This window comes from Malaclemys terrapin, chromosome 8, assembly GCF_027887155.1.
Source record: "Malaclemys terrapin pileata isolate rMalTer1 chromosome 8, rMalTer1.hap1, whole genome shotgun sequence".
NCBI lineage: Eukaryota > Metazoa > Chordata > Testudines > Emydidae > Malaclemys > Malaclemys terrapin.
In genome coordinates, this window is record NC_071512.1 from 42,237,609 (window position 1) to 42,257,494 (window position 19,886).

Here is a 19,886-nt window from a genome sequence, read left to right on the forward strand (position 1 = left end):
AGGACCCGGGCAGTGTGAGTGCCACTGAAAATCAGCTTGCGTGCCGCATATGGCACGGGTGCCATAGGTTGCCTACCTCTGGTCTAAACCATTCAAGACAGATGGCTGTCCGTCCTCCTTTTGAAAACCTCCAGTGAAAGAGCTTCCACAACCTCCCTTGTCAGTCTGTTCCATTTTCCTGATGCTCTTATAGATAGGAAGTTTTTCCTGAGATTTAATCTAAATCTGTAAAAAGCAACAGAGGGTCCTGTGGCACCTTTAAGACTAACAGAAGTATTGGGTGCATAAGCTTTCGTGGGTAAGAACCTCACTTCTTCAGATGCAAGGCAAGTGAGGTTCTTACCCACGAAAGCTTATGCTCCCAATACTTCTGTTAGTCTTAAAGATGCCACAGAACCCTCTGTTGCTTTTTACAGATTCAGACTAACACGGCTACCACTCTGAATCTAAATCTGCTGTGCTGTAATTTGAACCCATTGCCTCTTGTCCTGCCCTCGGTGGCAAGAGAACAATTCTTCTCCATCTTTATGGCAGCCTTTCAAGTATCTGAAAATTACTGTCATGTCCCCCCTTAATCTCCTTTTCCAAACTAAACATAGCCAGTTCCTTCAGCCTTTGCTCATATGGCTTGCATTCCATCCCTTTGATCATCTTTGTTGCTTGCCTCTGGATCCTTTCCAGTTGCTTTACATCTTTTCTATATATTGGTGACCAAAACTGGACACCGTACTCCAGCTGAGGCCTAAACAGCATCAAGTAGAGCGATACAGTCACCTCCCGTGATTTGCATGTTACGTCTCTGTTAACGCAATCTAAAATTGCATTTGCTTTTTTTGCAACAGCTTCACATTGCTGACTCATGTTGAGATTGTGATCCACCACTGCTCCCAGAGCCTTCTCAGCAGTGCTGCTGCCAAGCCAGTTTTCCCCCATTCTGTATTTGTGCATTTGATTTTTCTTCCTTAACTGTATCACCTTACATTTGTTTTTGTTGAATTTCATTTTGTTGTCGACAGCCCAGTTCTCCAATTTACCAAGATTCCTCTGAATTTTAGCTCTATCCTCCAAAGTACACCTTTACCCCGATATAACGCAACCCGATATAACACGAATTTGGATATAACGCAGTAAAGCAGTGCTCCGGGGGAGCAGGGCTGCGCACTCCGGCGGATCAAAGCAAGTTCGATATAACGCAGTTTCACCTATAACGCGGTAAGAGTTCTTGGCTCCTGAGGACAGCATTATATCGGGGTAGAGGTGTATTGTCAATCCTTCCCCCCCCCAGCTTTGTGTCATCTGCAAATTTGATCAGGATGCTCCCTATTCCTATATCCAGGTCATTAATAAAGATGTTAAACAACACTGGGCCCAGAACCGATCCCTGGGGAACCCCACTTGAGACCTCCCTCCAATCCGACATCATTCCATTGATAGTTACTCTTTGTTTGCGGTTGTTTAACCAATTATGAATCCACTTAATAGTAGTTCTGTTGAACCTGCATTTCTCCACATGGGACTGTGTCAAAAGCCTTGCTAAAGTCCAGGTATATTATGTCCACCGCATTCCCCCTATCCACTAAATCAGTTACCCTGTCAAAGAAGGACATAAGCTGGTTTGGCATTATTTGTTCTTGGTAAATCCTGCTGGCTGGTAGTGATCACCCCTTCATCCTCCAGGTATTTGCAAACTGAATGTTTCATACATTGCTCTAGTAGTTTCCCAGGGATTGAGGTCAGGCTGACCCATCTCTAGTTTCCTGGCACGTCTTTTTTCCCCTTTTTAAAGGCTGGCACTACGTTAGTCCTTCTCCAGTCTTCCGGGACCTCTCCTGTTATCCAGGAGTTTGTAAATATTATTGCCAGTGGCTCAGAGACTTCAACTAATTCCTTCAGTACCCTCGGGTGATTAGCATCCGGCCCTGCTCATTTGAATGAATTCAAATTGGTAAGAAGATCTCTGACGTGTTCTTTACTTATCTTGATCTGCAACCCTTCCCCTTTATTGTCTATGGCAGTGGTTCCCAAACTGGGGTTCGTGAACCCCTGGGGGTTCATTAAATGTTACAGGGGGTTCTCGGGAAAAAATTCCCTAATGGTGGACAGAGCTGTCCCTAGGGACTCCGGGCAGCATAAGGGCCAGCAGCCCGAAGCCTCTGGACTTCCAAGAGCTAAGCAGATCAAAGCAAACATATGTATCACACTGAGGAGATTTAAACTTCAAGACTCATAAGAAATGGAAAGGGAGATGGATATTTTTTGTTGTTTCTAAAATTAAATAGGCAGCTCGTATTGTATTTAAATTGATTACGAAGAACAAGTTTAAGCTTTGTTGTAACGTGCATTGTTTGCCTGGACGGCTCAAGACCTGAATGCTTGCGTAGGAGGAACTCTTTGAGTTGGCTCCTTAAATACGTTCATGCTCTTTCACATCTGATACTCCTTGATGAAACATAGGAGCCTTGTCTTATAACAGGCTTATACAAAGTGATACAAGCTACGAAAGTGAGATCTTGGAAGAGTGTTGCCGTTTTCATAATGTAATAAAAATACTGTAATGATAAATAATAATTAATAATAGTGTGTAATAAGCATGTCATAAAAACAAATTTTAGATTTCCAAGATCACTGCTTTTATAATTTATACTCAGGTGAAAGAGAAAATCCCTGGAAATATTCATTTTTAGGAGGGGGTTCACGAGACTTGACATTTTAGTGAAAGGGGTTCACAGGTTGTTAAAGTTTGGGAACCACTGGTCTATGGCAACTTTGCTAGTCATCCAGTCACATGTTATTTTTTGAGAAACAACTGAAGCAAATTAGGCATTGAGCAGCTCTGCCTTCCTATCATCTTCTTTTATCAGCTCAAGTTCTCCATTGAGCAGCGGACCAACACTGTCCCTGATCTTTCTTTTTTGTCTGACATATTTGAAGAACCTCTTCCTGTTGTCGCTAACATTTTTTTGCCAGCTGTAACTCATTCTTCACCTTGGCTTTCCTGATTTTGTCCCTACATGCTCATGCTATTCCTATGTATACTTCCTTGGTGACATGCCCCTCCTGCCATATCCTGTATGTATCCCTTTTGGTTTTTAGATAGCTGAAAAACGCCTTGTGCAGCCACATTGGCTTCCTGTGGCTCTTATCTTTCCTCTGTGTCAGAATAGCTTGATGTTGAGCCACTAGTATTACATTTTTTAAGAATTGCCAGCCCCCTTCAACTCCTTTTCTTCCTAATTGGTCTTTTTCTCTGAGTCAGCTGAAATCCACTTTTTTGAAGTGCAGTGTCCTTGTTTTCTCATGTTCTCCTTTCCATAGGATCTTGAATTCTATTGTGATCACTTCCTCCCAACCACTTTTATGTTTGCAATTCATTCATCCCTGCTCATCAAAACCAGATTCAAAATGGACGATTCCCAGTTGTTTCTTCAACATTCTGAATCATAAAGCTGTCCCCTACACACAGTAAGAATTTGCAGAACGTACTATGTTTTGCTACAATAGTCTTACAACAGATATCAAGGAAGTTAAAATCCCCATACTAGCTTATGTGTGTTAGCTAATCTTGTTACCTGCTTGTAAAATGACTCATCCAGTTCCTCTTCTGGATTTGGTGGTATATAATTAAGGCTAGGAGTATGTTATGGAGGTCGTGGAAGTCACGGATTCCGTGACTTTCCGTGACCTCTGTGATATTGGGGCCTCTCAGCAGTCCAGTTGCTGCAGCAGCAGGGGAGCCAACCCAGCTCCCAGCCCTGCAGGGTGTGGGGGGATCCCCTGGACCTCCCCAGCTCCAGACCAACCCCAGCCTCTGCGGGCAGCGGGGGAGCCTCAGAGTTCCCCAGTTGCTGCCGCCAGCAGGGACCCCACAGATCCCAGCCCCAGCAGATGGTGGGGGACCCACAGTTCCCAGTTGGTGCAGGCCATGGGGAACCCTGCCCCCAGCTCCTAGCCCCGCGGTCAGGGGTATCTCCCAGCCTCTGGGGAGGGGGCCACAGCAATGGAGAATCCACCACAACTGTTGGAAAGTTGTTCCAGTGGTTAATTCCTTTCACTGTTACAATGTGTCTTATATCTTCTTTGAATTTGTCTAACTTCTGCTTCGAGCCATGGGTTCTCATTATGTTAAACTAAAGTGCTGTCTGCTGTCAGAAATCTCTTCGCCATCTCAGTACTTATAGACTGATCATATCACTGCCTCACTTTCTCTTGGATAAACTACACTTCTTTGGTCTCTCAATGTAAGGCATGAAGAGTTAACAGTTTTCTGCCAGACAAAGAATGTTTATTCACCTCTCTCTGTGGGTGCACATGTAAGTTAAGGATTGTAGGTTAATGCAATGGGAAGTCATTGACATACCAAGTTGGGGGGAAGGGAGGGATGTGACGTCAGCAGGAAGGCAGCACACTGGAAAGTAAGCTACAGGGGTTATCAGGACTCATGGTACAAACAATGAACTTTGGGGATATAATTAGAAGGTAAAGATGACACCCCTTTATCCTGCACCTAGGAAATGACTGGACAGCACATTTTACAGTCATGGGCATTTGTTCAGCACTGACTTACATGAACCAATACCCAAGGTTGAAAGTAACTTAAAGGACTTGCCGGTACTCCGGAGTCCTGAGGAGGGGCGTGGCCTCCACCGGAAGAGGCAGGGCTTTTAAATCCCCAGGCCCTTTAAATCAGGATTTAAAGGGTCCGGGGCTAGGGCTGTGGTAGCAGTAGCTGGGAGCCCCAAGCCCTTTAAATCACCCCCTGAGCACCTGCAGAGGTGTCTGGGAGCCCTGGGGTTCGGGGGTGATTTAAAGGGGGCGATTTAAAGGGCCTGGGGCTCTAGCTGCTGCTACCGCAGCGGAGCTCCGGGCCCTTTAAATTGCCGACAGAGCCCGGGGGCTCCAGCAACAGGGCCCGGGGCTCCGGCTGCCGCTATCCTCCAGTGCCCTTTAAATCGTCTCCGGAACCCTGCTGCTGGAGCCCTGAGGTAGCAGCGGCAGGTCTCCAGTGGCTATTTAAAGGGCGCAGGGTGGTAGAGGCAGCGGGAGCCCTGAACCCTTTCAATAGCCACCAGAGCCCTGCCGCCGCTACCCCAGGGCTCCGGCAGCTCCGGGGGCTATTTAAAGGGCCCGGGCCCTTTAAATTGTCCCCGGAGCCCTGGGGTAGCGGCAGTGGGGCTCCAGCGGCGGATTTAAAGGGCCCGGGGCGGTAGCGGTGCAGGAGCCCTGGGCCCTTTAAATCACCACCCGAGCCCCGCCGCTGCTACCCCAGGGCTCTGGCAGCGGGGCTCTGGCGGCAATTTAAAGGGCCCTGGGCTCCAGCTCTTAAATTGCTGCCTCAGGAAGCCGCTCCACCCCGGTATGGCGCACCAGCTCTTGCCGGCAGGGGTGGCAGGTTTGTAGAAATTTTGGTGGTGGGCCCAAACTCTGCCCCCCCCCCAACTCCACCCCCCACCTGCCCAAGGCTCTGGGAGGGAGTTTGGGTGGGGGAGGAGGTCTGGGGTGCAGGCCCTGGGCTGGGGCTGGAGACTGGGGTGCAGGAGGGGTGCAGGGTGCAGGTTCTGGGAGGGAGTTTGGGGATAAGAGGGGGTGCAGAGGGAGGGGGTGCAGGGGTGAGGCTGGGGGTGGATTTGGGGTGTGGCTGGGGATGAGGGGTTTGGGGTGTGGGAGGGGACTCAGGGCTGAGGCAGAGGGTTAGAGTGCATGGGAATCAGGGGTCTGGCTGGGGCTGGAGATGAGGGGTTTGTGGTATTGGAGAGGCTCAGGGCTAGGACAGAGGGTTGGGGTGCAGGGGGATGAGGGCTCTGGCTGGGGGTGTGGGCTCTGGGGTGGAGCAGGGCTGGGGATGAGTTTGGGGTGCAGGCAGGCTGCCCTGGGACTGGAGCCAGAGAGGAGGACTCCCCCCAGCCCTCTCACTGCCAGCAGCAGCGAGCTCTGGGGTAGGGACCTCCTTCTCCCCCCCGGCAGCACACTCACCCCCCACTGTCACTGCACGTGCTCCTAGGGCCCCTCTCAGGTCCAGGAATCTCCCTCGCCTCCCCTGTGGTGGGTGCCATGCCGGGGGGACTGCCATCATATGTGCGCCTCCTCCCCTGCTGCTGCCCCTCACTGTAGCCTCACTGAGGGTGGGGGATGGGGCTGCCCCTTGCCCAGCGTGGGACAAGAATGGGGACTGCGGGCAGGTGGGGCGGCTGTACTGGTGGAGGGTCCCACCGGAAAATGAAAGGGTCTGAGGGGGAAGGGCAGCCTGCCCTGGCAGTTGTGGAGGGGGCACTAGGACCCTGCAGTGGCAGTTAATGCAGGCAGGCAGCATGGAGCTTCAGGGGAGAGACACGGAAATAGGGTGACCAGACATCCCGATTTTATCGGGACGGTCCCGATATTTGCTTGTTTGTCCTGCATCCCGATTGACGTGCAGTCCGGACACTGGACAAACAAGCAATTTTGCCCTCCTGGAAGGGCTCTCGCTCTACCCCCACCCCGACTCCGCCCCCTCCATCCCCATTGGCTCCCTCCCCAAATCCCCACCCTGGCCCCGCCTCTTCCCCAAGCACTTGGCATTCCTCCTCCCTCCCAGGCTTGCCACTGTAATGGCGGCAAGCCTGGGAAGGAGGGGGTGGTGGTCGGCTTCCAGTTCCTGGAGCTGGTGAGTACAGGCACCGGGCGGGCAAGGGGGCTGCTCCCCCAGGAGGGAGATAGAGGGCTCCGGGGCTTTGGACCCCGGCAGCGGCGGGGGAGAGTGGCTCGGGGCCGCTCGAGTGGCCATGTAAAGTTTATCGGCTCGGGGTGGACCCCAGCCGGTCCTCGCCCCTGTAGGGGGGTGGTAAGGAGACGAGTCCTCCCCTCCCCGCCCGTCCTGGCTCCCCCCCGTCTCCCTCCTGGGAGCAGCCCCTTGCCTGCCCGCCTGGTGCTTCCAGCTCCAGGAACTGGAAGTCGGCCATCACCCCCTCCCCTCCAGGCTTGCGCCGGCATTACAGCTGCAAGCCTGGGAGGGAGTAGGAATGCCGCTCAGCTGAGGAGCCAGGACGAGGGGGGAGGGGGGACTCGGCTCCTTACCTGGCCTGCGGCGGCCGGCGAAACATGCTGGCGCGGGGCGGGGATGCTACCCCCCTACAGGGCAGGGTGAGGAGCCGGCCGAGGTTCCCCCCAGCCAATAAACTTTAGGTGGCCACTCGCACGGTCCTGAGCCGCTCTCCCCCGCCGCTGCCGGGGTCCGGAGCCCTGCGCCTCTCCCACTTGGCTGCGCTCCAGCAGCCCCTTCCCTGCGGGGCGGCGGGATGTGCCACATGTGCCCGGGGCCTGCTAATTCCCCCGGCACCTGCAAAACGGCTTTTTTTTTTTTTTTTAACCTTTGTTGTTGTTGGGTTTTTTTGCTCTGTTCTCCCCCCCCCCCCACCCCCCGTGTCCCGATATTTCATGTCAGTGATCTGGTCACCCTACACGGAAGGGAGGTGCACGGGGGCAGCAAAGGGGGGCCAGCCCACACTCAGGGGAGGCGCAGGGGGAGCAGCAGGGGGGACCAGGGGGAAGACCCAGCCCCGAACATTCGTGGAGCTGGGCCCCCGCACCCTCAATATTGCTGGAGCCAGAAGGAGGAGTCAGAGAGGGAGAGAATGCTTACTTTCATCTCTGCCAATACCACCTTCTGAATAACAACACATCACTTCCTGCAGCATGTAGCTGGGCCCTGGAGATCTCCCATCTGAGGTACCGACCGAGGCTCATCCAGCTTAGCTTTCAAGAAACAACCCCACCGCATTCCAAAGTGGTTCTGGTGCAGGCTAGCTGCATACAGCAGGTGACTCACCAGAGATCCCTTCATCTCCTTCAGCACCAGGGTGTATTTTTCTCTGGTGGTTTAAGAACTCTGTTGTCATTGGCAGTGTTCCAGCGGGACTCTGGTCCATCCTAACAACAGCACAAGGGAGCAGACAGGATCTGGAGAGAACGTAAGAGCCCATGACAAGACACTCACCTCCCCAAACTGGCCTTCTCCAAGCTTCTCCTTGAAGGTTAGCAGTTTCCTAGGGAACTCTTCCACAGCCACATCCTTGCCCGAGAGCAGGTCCATAGTGATGGCAGGCACAGAGTAGGTGTTGCTGCCTGTCACACCTTGCAGATTCACAATGTCAGCCTCTGCATAATGGGGGACTCCCTCGGGGCCACTTGACTGGACGGGTTTGATGACTCCACTGCAGCCTGGGAAGAAAAGAGCAGGAGAACTCCTCAGCTGCTCAGCACTATTCCCCTGGAGCTCACTCAAGTCACATAGAAAATGCCCTGGGCCATCTGCTTTCCCAGATGCCAGGGGAGAAGAGACCAGGCTTTGGGAGAGCTTAAAGGGGTCTGAGACCTATACAGTCTTCTCAGCTCCCTGAAACTTCACTCCAAGTTTCCAGGCCCAGTTAGGATTGGTGCCGTAGGTGACACAAGGGGAGAGAGGGGAAGCCAGTAGCATCCTCATCCAGAATGTATGCTCCCTGCTCAGAATGCATCATCAAACTCTTCAAAGCCACAGCTGGAGCAGTTCTAATTGTTCATTCCCATGCGACTGACTTTGCATTTGTCAATATTAAATTTCAATCTGACATCATGCTGCCCATTCCCCCAGCCTGGTTAGCCTGGTTAAATCCCTGGGAAGTTTCTCCTCTAGTCCTGACTAATCTGAAAAGAGGCAGAGTGGACTAGCAGACAGGACTGTGATATAGAAAACATGTTCTATGCTTGGCTCTGCTGCTGGGTGATCTTGGGAGAGTCACTGCCCTCCTCTGTGCCTCAGTTTCCCCAAGTGTAAAATGAAGATAATGAATGATATTGAACTGCTTGGTAAACTGCTTTGAGGTCTCCAGATGGAAAGCTATGAGCTATGTATTACTATTAAATAATTTTATTATCTGCACATTTTGCCACTTCACTTTTCCAGATCTTTGATAAATAGGTAAATAACCAACACAGCACAAATATCAAATTCCATATTAGGTTGAAATACTTGCAGTTTGAATTGTCTTAGTCACAGACTTAAGGGACCAAAAACTATGTGCTGAGACTTATTTGACTAACCACACTGCACATGGCAAGGGCAAATTGAAATTTTGTAATCAAATAAAATACACAGCCCATCTTAACATGGCTCAGGGAGATGAGGCCTAGGACTGGGATAGGGGCCTGGGACCTCTAGGCTGATGGTTCAAATTTACCCCAGGTTGGTATTGGTCTAAAGTCACTCCCACTGGGATGGCTGTCATGTGATGCAATTCCCGTATGATGTGAAATGGTCTCACTCCATTTCCCAGTGGATGCATGACTAGTCCTGGCTGAAATGTTTCTGTCTAAACTGTTGATGTAATCCAACCAAAAAGCCCAGCCTATAGAGGAGGCACCTGAACTATAAATCCCATGAGGCACTACAGCAGCATTTTCAAGTCAAAATGTTTTGGCTGAAATTTTTCAATTTTTGAGTATCAGAGGGGTAGCCATGTTAGTCTGAATCTGTAAAAAGCAACAGAGGGTCATGTGGCACCTTTAAGACTAACTAACCTTCTGTTAGTCTTAAAGGTGCCACAGGACCCTCTGTTGCTTTTTTCAATTTTTGAGTTTGCACAGAAAAAAAAAATCAAAATTTTCTGCAAGGGAACTTTTTTGTTTGTGCCCAGCTATACACATGACCCTAAAAATAAGAACAGGAGTACTTGTGGCACCTTAGAGACTAACAAATTTATTAGAGCATAAGCTTTCGTGGACTACAGCCCACTTCTTCTATATGCATCCGAAGAAGTGGGCTGTAGTCCACGAAAGCTTATGCTCTAATAAATTTGTTAGTCTCTAAGGTGCCACAAGTACTCCTGTTCTTCTTTTTGCGGATACAGACTAACACGGCTGTTACTCTGACCCTAAAAATGACTCCATCACAAGTGTCAGTGTGAGCACATGCTCCTTGCTGGCAGATCAAGGATGTAGTGAGACTGAATGCCACTACTACCCCCAACTGGATGCCTCCGGAGCTGGCATCATGGGCAGGCATAGCAGGGCATTGCAGGAGCACTCTGCTGCTCATTGTTTGCTCAAACAAAGCTGTTTTAGCTGCAGAACTTGCTTGTTAATCCTCACCTGCCTCTTCATCTCCTGGGGCAAACTCTGGCAGTTTGCGGATCAACCGCGAGGGCTCCTGGTAGTCTGGGCCCAGGGGGAAGATGCGGTCATAGGTGGAGTTGGACTCCTGCTCGCTGGATGAGGAGGAGTGGTTGTGGTTGAACATGCTGGATTCGCTAGGCAGGGAGAGGCTGACGGTCATTTCGTCATCCAGCATCCGACGAGAAGCCTAAGAGGTGGGGATGCAGAAGGAGAAAGTACAGGGACCCAGCAAAGGACATTCCCCACTCTCGACAAACAGACAGGCCCAGTGGACCAAAACAGCAAGACAAATCATGTGGGCCAAAAGGTCCTGTTTGGCAGACTGTGCCTGAAACACAACCGTCCTGTGAACCAGGCAGGGCTGCCGAATCCAGGGGCAGTTGGGAAACAGTCCCCTGAATCCGGGGGAGGAGAAGTGGGGGGAGGCGGCAAGGGTGAGGGAGCTGCTGGGGGACCCCACGAGTAGGGAGGCTCCCAGAGCCCAGGCTCCAGCCCAAGCCTGAATGGTTACACAACAATTTTACAGCCATGCAGCCCGTGCCCTGCAAGCCTGAGTCAGCTGACCCGGGCCAGCTGTGGCCATGTCACGAGTCTTTTATTCCAGTGTAGACACACCCTCAGTGGCTAGATGAAATCAGTCTGCACAAGCAGGTCCATGCGCTCGCCTGTGAGCTTCAGGGGGGATGCAAGTGGTGCACATCCCCAGCTGGGCCTCACCCTGAACAAACTCCATTACTGTCAGGGCTGTGCTGACGTCACCAGAGGGGCTGACATGCAGCTGCAGGAATGAACCTAGTGCTGGCAGAACCCTTACAAAGAAGCCTCCAGGATCTGCTCACCTTCTCCAGCATCTTCTGCCAGAACTGCCTCCACAGGATGATGACAATGATGGCCACCAGGATGAAGATGATTGCAACCAGGCAGCCAATCAGGATGCGTGTGTTGCTGTCATCCACTTTGAGGGTTGGATCTGTCAGCAGGCGGGAGAGAGCAGGAGTGGTCACATTGGGAGGCTGGATTTAACTTGGGTTCTCATTGGAAACATAGATCTCAGTCACTGGCAAGTCTACTCGGCTGGTACTTCCAGGCTCACCACCCCTACAGCAGGGCTAGATGAGCCAGAAGCAGTGCATAACTGCCCCACCCCAAAGCACTCTGCACTTCACTCCATCCCTGGTTCCCTGTTTGCCAACCTATCCTTGCCAGGAGCAGACACCAGCAGCACAACTCTGCTGGCCAGCACCTTGGGGGTTACGGTCAATGCTCTGTTCATTTTCCACCCCTCTGTGCAAGAAGAGGCACAGCTGGGCAGAGCCTGCTCTCTGCCCTGTACATTGACTGGGGATGTGAGTGCAGGGGTGCATAGGGTCAGAGACAGTCCTGCCCTCCGGGAGGCACTTCTGTGCTGGCCCCTGCTGCACTAGTGCTGCTCATCCCTTCTGCAGCCATGGAGCCTGGGACACCCAGGATTGTGAGACTGTAACTAATAATTCGAGACTCCCCATCACCACACTCATGTGACTCTCTCACACAGTCAAAGCCCAGGATACACACTGCTCCTCATTTTGCAGCCACAACCCTGGACTCTGCAACATACTGACATAACAGACTAGAAAGTCTGTGGAAACTTCATTTTAACAAAAAGGGAGGCATTTAATGAACTGACTATGGAAATAACTGCACTGACTGTGCCATTATCCTCTGTGCTATTCTTATTGATATTACATTCATTGCTTCAGACTGTTCCCACATCTTTATTGTTCAACGTGCCACTGAATTCTACATTAACAACACATAACTGCAGCGCTGGAGCTGGAAGCAGAATGGGTTGAAACCCAGAACTTCTATTCTGCAGGAAAATTTGACATCTCCAAAAAAAAAAAAAATTGTATTATAAACAGAAGTTGAAATGAGGTTATATATAAAGAATAGAAAAGTTGAAAATATTTTGACTATTATGATGCCATGTCATAATAGGTCATTTGCAATATTGTTGTGGCTGTGTTAATCCCAGAAATGAGAGAGACAAAGGGATAAGATAAGAGGAGGTTACCTACATGTAACTGGAGGTTCTTCGAGATGTGTGGTCCCTATCTGTATTCCAAATGTGGGTGCGCATGCACGCCATACACCAGAGCCAGAAGCTTTTCTTATCAGTGTCCATTGACCCGCACATTCATCATGTGTCCCTTTGTGCTCGCAGCCGAGGGTCTAAGAGACCATGCATGTCGAGGCCCCTCCAGTGACCCTATTACTTCTGAGTAGTCCAGTCCACAGCAGAGGAGATGGAGGGCGGGTATTGGAATACAAATGGTGACCACACATCCCAAAGAACCTCCAATTACAGGTAAGTAACCTCCTCTTCTTTGAGCAATAGTCCTTATGTGTATTCCAACCGTGGGGGAGTAGTGATCAGTGTGGAAGTGTGTGGGAGGAAGAGAAGAAATGCAACCTGTAGTACAGTGCGGCCCACTGCAGTATCCTCAGCCGCCCTTTGAGTGATGGCACAGTGGGATGTGAATGTGTGTACAGAGCACCATGTTGCTACGACAGACGTCTTGCCATGAGACATCCTCTAGGCAGGTCGACGTGGCTGCTTGCGCTCACATAGAGTGCATTGTAACTCTATCAAGCGGCTGTACATTGGATAGCGTGCAGCATTCGCGGATACACCTGGAGACCCATTTGGAGATTCCTTGGAGACAAGGGCTTGGCCCTTGGACTGGTCAGCAATGGCCACAAACAGTTTCATCGATGCGTGAAAGGCGAAAGTCCTGTGGAGGTAGAATGCTACTGCATGGTGCATGTCGAGGGAGTGCAGGATCCTGTCCACATGGGAGTGAGTGGTTTGGGACAGAAGACAGGGAGGTGGATGGCCTGACTGAGGTGGAACTCCACCACCACCTTTGGAAGGAACTTAGGGTGGAGCCGTAAGGACACTTTATCCTTCTGGAATACAGTGTAAGGGGGACAGTTAGCCATCGTGGCCACCAGTTCGCTGACTCATCTAGCTGAGGAAATGGCCTCTAGGAACATCACCTTCATGGAGAGATGGGAAAGGGACGAAACACCGCCTCTCTGCTCTCTTCAGTGTGGGGGCACAGGAGACAGGAGTATACCATGCTGTCCTTGCTGCTTGCAGAATAGCCTCATTGATGGGGAGAGCTGCCTGAGAGCAGGGACGGCTTTAGTAAGTGCGGGACCCGATTCGTGGAGCTTGTACTCACCAGGCAGTGCTCCGAGTGTTCGGCGGCACTTCAGATTGTCGTGCTCTGGCCGGGGGAGAGGTGCCGCGGGGCTTGCAGCGCTCCAGCCGGGGAAGCGGGGTTGCTGGGCTCCAGCCGGGGAAGCGGGGCCGCAGGGTTTCTGGGCTCTGGCCGGGGGGAGCGGGGCCGCAGGGTTGCTGGGCTCCAGACGAGGGAGCGGGGCCGTGGGGCTTGCCGCGCTGTGGATGGGAGAGCAGGGCCACGGGGCTTGCCGCGCTCCGGCTGGGGTAGTGGGGCCACGGGGATTGCCATGCTCCGCTGAGGAAGCGGGTCGCGGGGTTGCTGGGCTCTGGTCGGGGTAGCGGGACCGCGGGGCTTGCCGCGCTCCGGCAGGAAGAGCGGGGCCATGGGCTTGCAGCACTCCACCCGGCCCTCTTAGGCGCAGGGCCCGATTCGGGGGAATCGGCCTAAAGCTGGCCCTGCCTGAGAGGGCCCCTGGGGTTGGAGAATGTGCAGGAGCTCATGTTGCATGTCCTGGATCTCCTCCATCCTCTGGGCAAGTCCTGGAATTGGTGGTCATCCACCCGGGAGAGCAAGGAAGAAATAAGCGCCTTATTCAATGAGGAAGCAGTGGGGACCAGCAATATCGGTTCCACATCTTCCTCCTCCTCATAAACAGATGGAGCCGTAGGGCGAATGGGAATGGTTTATAAAAGGCCACTAACAGTGCCTGGCATCCTCAGTAAAGATTCCAGGGCGCCCAGTATGGCCAAAACAAAGGGTCCCTGGGCATAGGTGGGTGTCATGTCTAACAGTACCAGGCCTCCACAGTGGGATCATACGCCGGGGGGTATGGCAGTCTGGGTCGCGATTCTGGGCTCCGATGGGGTATAGGCGAGAAAGAGGTTTCTGACTCTGAAAGGCCCTCGGACTCCAAAGATGGCTTGGGCAACAGGGGGGACCATGGGTACTGGAGGCCTGTGACGCAGCAATGGGACGTGTGTGACGTTATTAATGTGAACTGAGACCATATAGATCATTGTTGCAATCAAGGTCCTATAGTGGCACCAAATCCTGTACAAAGGAGGTCAAGTAAGGCAGGGCTGCCTAGAGGATTCAGGGGGCCTGGGGCAAAGCGGGGGAGCTGCGGCCAGGGCCGGCTTTAGGCACCGCGGGGCCCAATTCGAAGGAGCTGCCGCCGAAGTCCCGCCGCTGTCTCCAGGGGCAGCTCAATCGCTGCCGCGGAGGAAGGACCCTCTGCCGAAATGCTGCTGAAGACAGCGGCAACGATTGAGCTGCCGACAACGACAGTGCCGGGACTTTGGCGGCAGCTCAATCGGCTACCGGTGCCTTTGGCGGCACTTCGGCGGAGGAACGTTCTTCCGCGGCAGCGATTGAGCTGCCGCCGAAGACAGTGGCGGGACTTCGGCGGCAGCTCCTTCGGGACGTTGCAGGGCCCGATTCCAGCCCTGTCTGCGGTGCTTGTACTCACCCGGCGGCGGTCCGGGTCTTTGGCGGCATTTTGGTGGCAGGAGGCCCTTCAGTTGCTCCGCGTCTTCAGCAGCACTGAACGACCCACCGCTGAAATGCCACCGAAGACCCGGAGCGACTGAAGGGCCCCCCGCCGCCGAAATAAATGCCGCCAAAGACCCGGCCCGCCGCCGGGCCAGGGATCGCAGGGCCCCTGCGGGGCCCGGGTCCTGGGGCAAATTGCCCCACTTGCCCCCCCCAGACGGCCCTGAAGTAAGGTGTCTATGACAGGGGTCTCAAACTCAAATGACCACGAGGGCCACATGAGGACTAGTACATTGGCCCGATGGCTGCATTACTGACACCTCCCCCGCCGCCCTCAGCCCTGCCCCCACTCCAGTCCTTCCATGAGGCCCTGCCCCTGCCCCACCTCCTCCCACCCCTTCCCTGCCCCCATTCCAACCCCATCCCCAAAATCCTCACCCCAACTCCACCCCCTCCCTGCCGCCAGGGGGTGCAGGAGGAGTGTGGGGTGTGGCAGGGGCTCAGGGCAGGGAGTTGGGGTGTGGGGTGCAGGAGGGGTGCGGGGCGCGGCGGGGGTTATGGGCAGGGGGTCGGGTGCAGGGTGCGGCAGGCAGCTCAGGGAAGGGGGTTGGGGTGCAGCAGGAGTGTGGGGTGCAGCAGGGGGGTCAGGGTACAGGGGTGCGGCAAGGGGCTCAGGGCAGGGGGTTCGACTGCAGGAAGGGTTCGGGGGGCGGGCTCTAGCCCAGTGCGCACCGGGGGCAGGGCAGTCTCCCTGCCTGCCTGCCTGCCCTGCCCCCACGCTGCTCCGGGAAGCCAACGGAACCTGGGGAAGGAGGGGCGCAGGGGTGTGTGTTGCTGTTGCTTCAGGTACTGCCCCCAGCATCTCCCATTGGCCGGGAACGGGGAACCACAGCCAGTGGGAGCTGCTGGGGGCGGTGCCTGATGCAACATCAACACACACCCCTGCGCCTCTCCTCCCCCAGATTCTTTCCGCTTTCCGGAGCAGCGCGGGGGTAGGGCAGGCAGGCAGGGAGTCTGCCCTGCCTCCGGTGCGCGCCGGGCCAGAGCCGCTCTAGGTAAACGCTGGGGAGGGCGGGAGGGCTGGGGGGGCTGTGATGAGCTCGCGGGCCGCAGAAAATAAGGCCACATGTTTGAGACCCCTGGTCTATGACAAGGTTATGATTTGCTGGTTATGATTGTGCTATCTGAATGCATGTATCATTTTGTATTTAAAGTTATAAGTATTGGCTCTATACTGTCTGTATTTCAAACTTGTGCTATGCTTCTGGGTGACACCCCAGGCAATTTGGCATCAGCACTGCCTAGCGTGCTTGATGGCCCATTAAGGACCATCAGCTATACAACTGACCCATTGAGAGAAGGCAGATACACCTTGTCACTCAGCAAGGCAGGCAGGGACATGTCTATGGACAGAACTCTAAGGTTTTTCCATGCCATGTGCTGGGTAGCTTGTGTTTGGAACAAAGGACGCACAAGCCACATGGCAAAAGGACTATAAAAGGCAGCTGCATCATCTCCATTTTGTCTTCAATCCTGCTTCTTACCTCTGGAGGAACTTTGCTACAAACTGAAGCTCTGAACAAAGGACTGAATGACCCATCCAAGCTGTGGATGTACTCGAGACTTGATTTGAACCTGCAGTTTATTCCATCACTGCTACAAGCCTGAACCAAGAACTTTGCCATTACTGTATGTAATTGATTCCATGTAGCCAGTTTTAACTCTCATATATATTTCATTCTTTTTATGAATAAACCTTTAGATTTTAAATTCTAAAGGATTGGCAACAGTGTGATTTGTGGGTAAGATCTGACTGGTATATTGACCTGGGCCTGGGGCTTGGTCTTTTGGGATTGGGAGAACCTTTTTTTTCTTTTACTGGTGTATTGGTTTTCATAACCATTCATCCCCATAAGGAGTGGTGCTGGTGGTGATACGGGGAAACTGGCGTGTCTGACGGAATTGCTAGTATGACTTCTGGTTAGCTAGTGGGGTAAAACCGAAGTCCTCTCTGTTTGGCTGGTTTGGTGTGCAAAGGACACCCCGTCTTGGGCTATAACTGCCCTGCTCTATGCTATTTGTCCTGAATTGATACTCTCAGTAGTGTCCTGCCAGAGGCTGCATCGTTACAATGTGCTTCTCCAGTAGCAGCAACAAAGACTCATCCACCAGAGAGGGGAGTACGGTGGTGATTGGAGGTCTGGAAAGGGGTGGAGAATGTGGATACGGGAGGAGCAGCTCCTCCATCGAGAGGAGAGGCTCCAAGAACCCAGGAGTGCATGACGTCCCTCTGGGCATGCCCGAGGGCCCAGGCATTGTCAGCGGTGTTGGTCGATCCACTGACGGGACAGGCGGTGCACGTGCCAGTGAGGGTATCGCTGGATCCCATTTGTGTTTTGCCTTGCACTCAACATGGGGCAGCTTGGGTGCTGGTCTGGTGGGATCCACATGCGACCTCTCACCCAACCTGGCCTGGGGAGGAAAAGCTGCACTTATTAGTGGTCAGGGCCGGGGATCTGCTCTTGTGCCTGTGTCCATGCTTTTTACCCTCATGGCGGGGCTTGTCCATCGCCTTTGGTACTGACAGATCCAGGGCCTGGGAGGTGCTCAGAGGGGAGCTCACCGCCAGTGATGGTCTCTATACCAGTGGTTCCAGATACAAGTGTGCCCTCGGGTGCATGACTGCATCCATTGAGAACTTCCGGAGGCAAAGCTCTCAAGCCTCCTGTGTTCAGGGTGGGAACGACTTACAAATCTAACAGCGGGCCGTGAGGTGGGCCTTCTTGCTGAGGCAGTACAGGCAACGCTGGTGCTCATTGCTCACAGAAAATGAGCACGGGCAAGAGGCACAGTTCTTCAAGCCTGGAATCCAGGCATAGTCCCCAAGTGGGGGGGTTCCCCAAATGGGGTGTGTGTGTGGGGGGAATCTACACTAACAATTATCTGTGAAGAACAATAGCTATGGAACACTAAATACAGCTATGTACAACTATATACAGGAATGGAAAGTAGATCACTCTCTTAGCAAGCTAAGAGTGCAAAGGAACAGGGTTTCCGACTCAAGCCATGCAGCAGTAAGACGGAACTGGAGAGGCATCAACCCACATGGCTTATTATACCCTCAACTGTGAGCATGAGGGGACGCACAATGCACATGAGGGTCAACAAACACTGCTAAGAAAACCTTCCAATTCCAGTGCATGGAGCACATGTGCACCCACGTTTGGAATACATACAGAGACCATCACTTGAAGAAGATGATCTTTTAATTGGACCAACTTAGATCTTACTTGGCCTAGACCGAACAGTAGGCTCTTCAGAAGTTGGTCCAATAACAGATATTACCTCACCCACCTTTGCTCTCTCACAATGTGTGATATAATTTATATTATAAAATGGCTATTGTTTTTGTAATTTTTTGGTAATTGGTATTTCCTATTTTAATTAATATGATATAATATATAATATCATGTATTATAAACATTTTAAATAATTCATTTTGAAATTAAAATGTTGAAAATTTTCTAAACATTATTTTTCTAAATGAAATTTCCTCAAAATTGAAAAGTTCTGATAGAAAAATGAGCCCTTTGGAAAATTTCCAATCAGCTCTAGCTGGAGGTTTAAACAATTTGTCATTGTGAAACAAGCACATTAGCTGGATGGTTCTGATGAAATGATCAGCCATGAAAAAGTAAACGATGTTGTGTTAAAACCCCATTGAAGTGACTAGGGCAGTTCACACCTCTCCAAGCTATTGTTTCAGGATGCCTGCAGACTCAGGAGGACATTGTTTGGTTTGGGCCTGGAAGGTTACCTTCACAACCATTAGGGATGAAAACTTTTTTTTCACTGAATCTTAGTCTTAGGGGGACTGGTCCACAGTATGAGGCTCGTTCCACTACACATTTTGCATCTGTGGACTTATGGACTACATGGGGCCCTGGCCATGGAAGGCATTTCGATCCCATGGCAATGGATGACATCATACACATAGAATCACAGAATATCAGGGTTGGAAGGGACCTCAGGAGGTCATCTAGTCCAACCCCCTGCTCAAAGCAGGACCAATCCCCAACTAAATCAGATTGACATCTAGATTGACAGCAGGCACTCACAGGCCACATAATCACGTGAGAAGTGTTTCTATGCCCATGTCATCATGAAGTAGCACTTTGCCATATTGGAGTAATCTCTGGGTACTGCAGCAGCTGTTACTCTCAGACTGGAGGTGGTTTCTGGTGCCCTTATTCTAATAGAGTGACATGTGTTTCGGGGGGTCTATATGAGGGCTGCATTTTATCCAGTGGCCAGTCCTTACTTGCAGGAATGTGCCACCTCTGCAGACCTGATGGGGACCAGGCTCTTGAGCACACAGAGTGTCCACGTACTGCAACGCACATACCGTAAGTGGTGGGTGCTACGGGCGACTCAGGAGGGGCTCCGGAGTTGTTGTACATGGCTGCATCTAAGAAACAGAATTGAGGACGAGTCAGTGACACTGACATGCCTGTGACAGCTGTTGTGAGGGCAGAATGGATTGTTCCTCTGTGGCACTTAATTCATGTCACAGAGCACCTACTCAGCTCTACCTTGTTCCTAGCCCTCTCCAGCCCAGGTTACCACAACTCAGCCAAGTCTAAATTCTAAAGCCTCCAAGCACAAATCCACCATTAGGAGCAGTGTGCAGGAGAACGGTCCCATTGCACGCTGCTGCTCTCCTCTCAAAACCCTGCTCCTCCACAGGATGAATGCTATAGCTACTGGTACCACAGTAGCCCCAGTACCTGCTTTCCATGGGAAATAGGTAACTACTCTTCTCACTGCCTTGTAACACAGGAACAAGTGGACATTCCATGGAATTGAAAGATGAGAAATTCCAAGCCAATAAAAGGAAGTACTTTTTCCCCACATACAACACGTGATTAGACTGTGGAACTCACTGCCACAGGAAATCATTGGGGCCAAGAACTTAACAAGATTTTAAAAAGGGACCAGATATTTATATGGCTATCAAAAATATCCAGAGTTACCATAATT

General features: G+C 52.0%; 1 protein-coding gene across 4 annotated transcripts in view; it reads right to left on the bottom strand.

Moving 5' to 3' along the window:
- The window catches only part of DDR2 (discoidin domain receptor tyrosine kinase 2), a 116,221-nt gene that overhangs the window by 20,743 nt on the left and 75,592 nt on the right, over nucleotides 1–19,886 (bottom strand). For all 4 annotated transcript variants that reach the window (XM_054037682.1, XM_054037679.1, XM_054037680.1 and 1 more), the window contains 4 exons: nucleotides 19,252–19,314; nucleotides 10,965–11,095; nucleotides 10,102–10,312; nucleotides 7,970–8,193 (listed from right to left, as the gene is read on the bottom strand). In XM_054037682.1, the coding sequence (XP_053893657.1) occupies nucleotides 7,970–8,193; nucleotides 10,102–10,312; nucleotides 10,965–11,095; nucleotides 19,252–19,314 (629 nt within the window). The remainder of the gene's footprint in view (nucleotides 1–7,969; nucleotides 8,194–10,101; nucleotides 10,313–10,964; nucleotides 11,096–19,251; nucleotides 19,315–19,886) is intronic.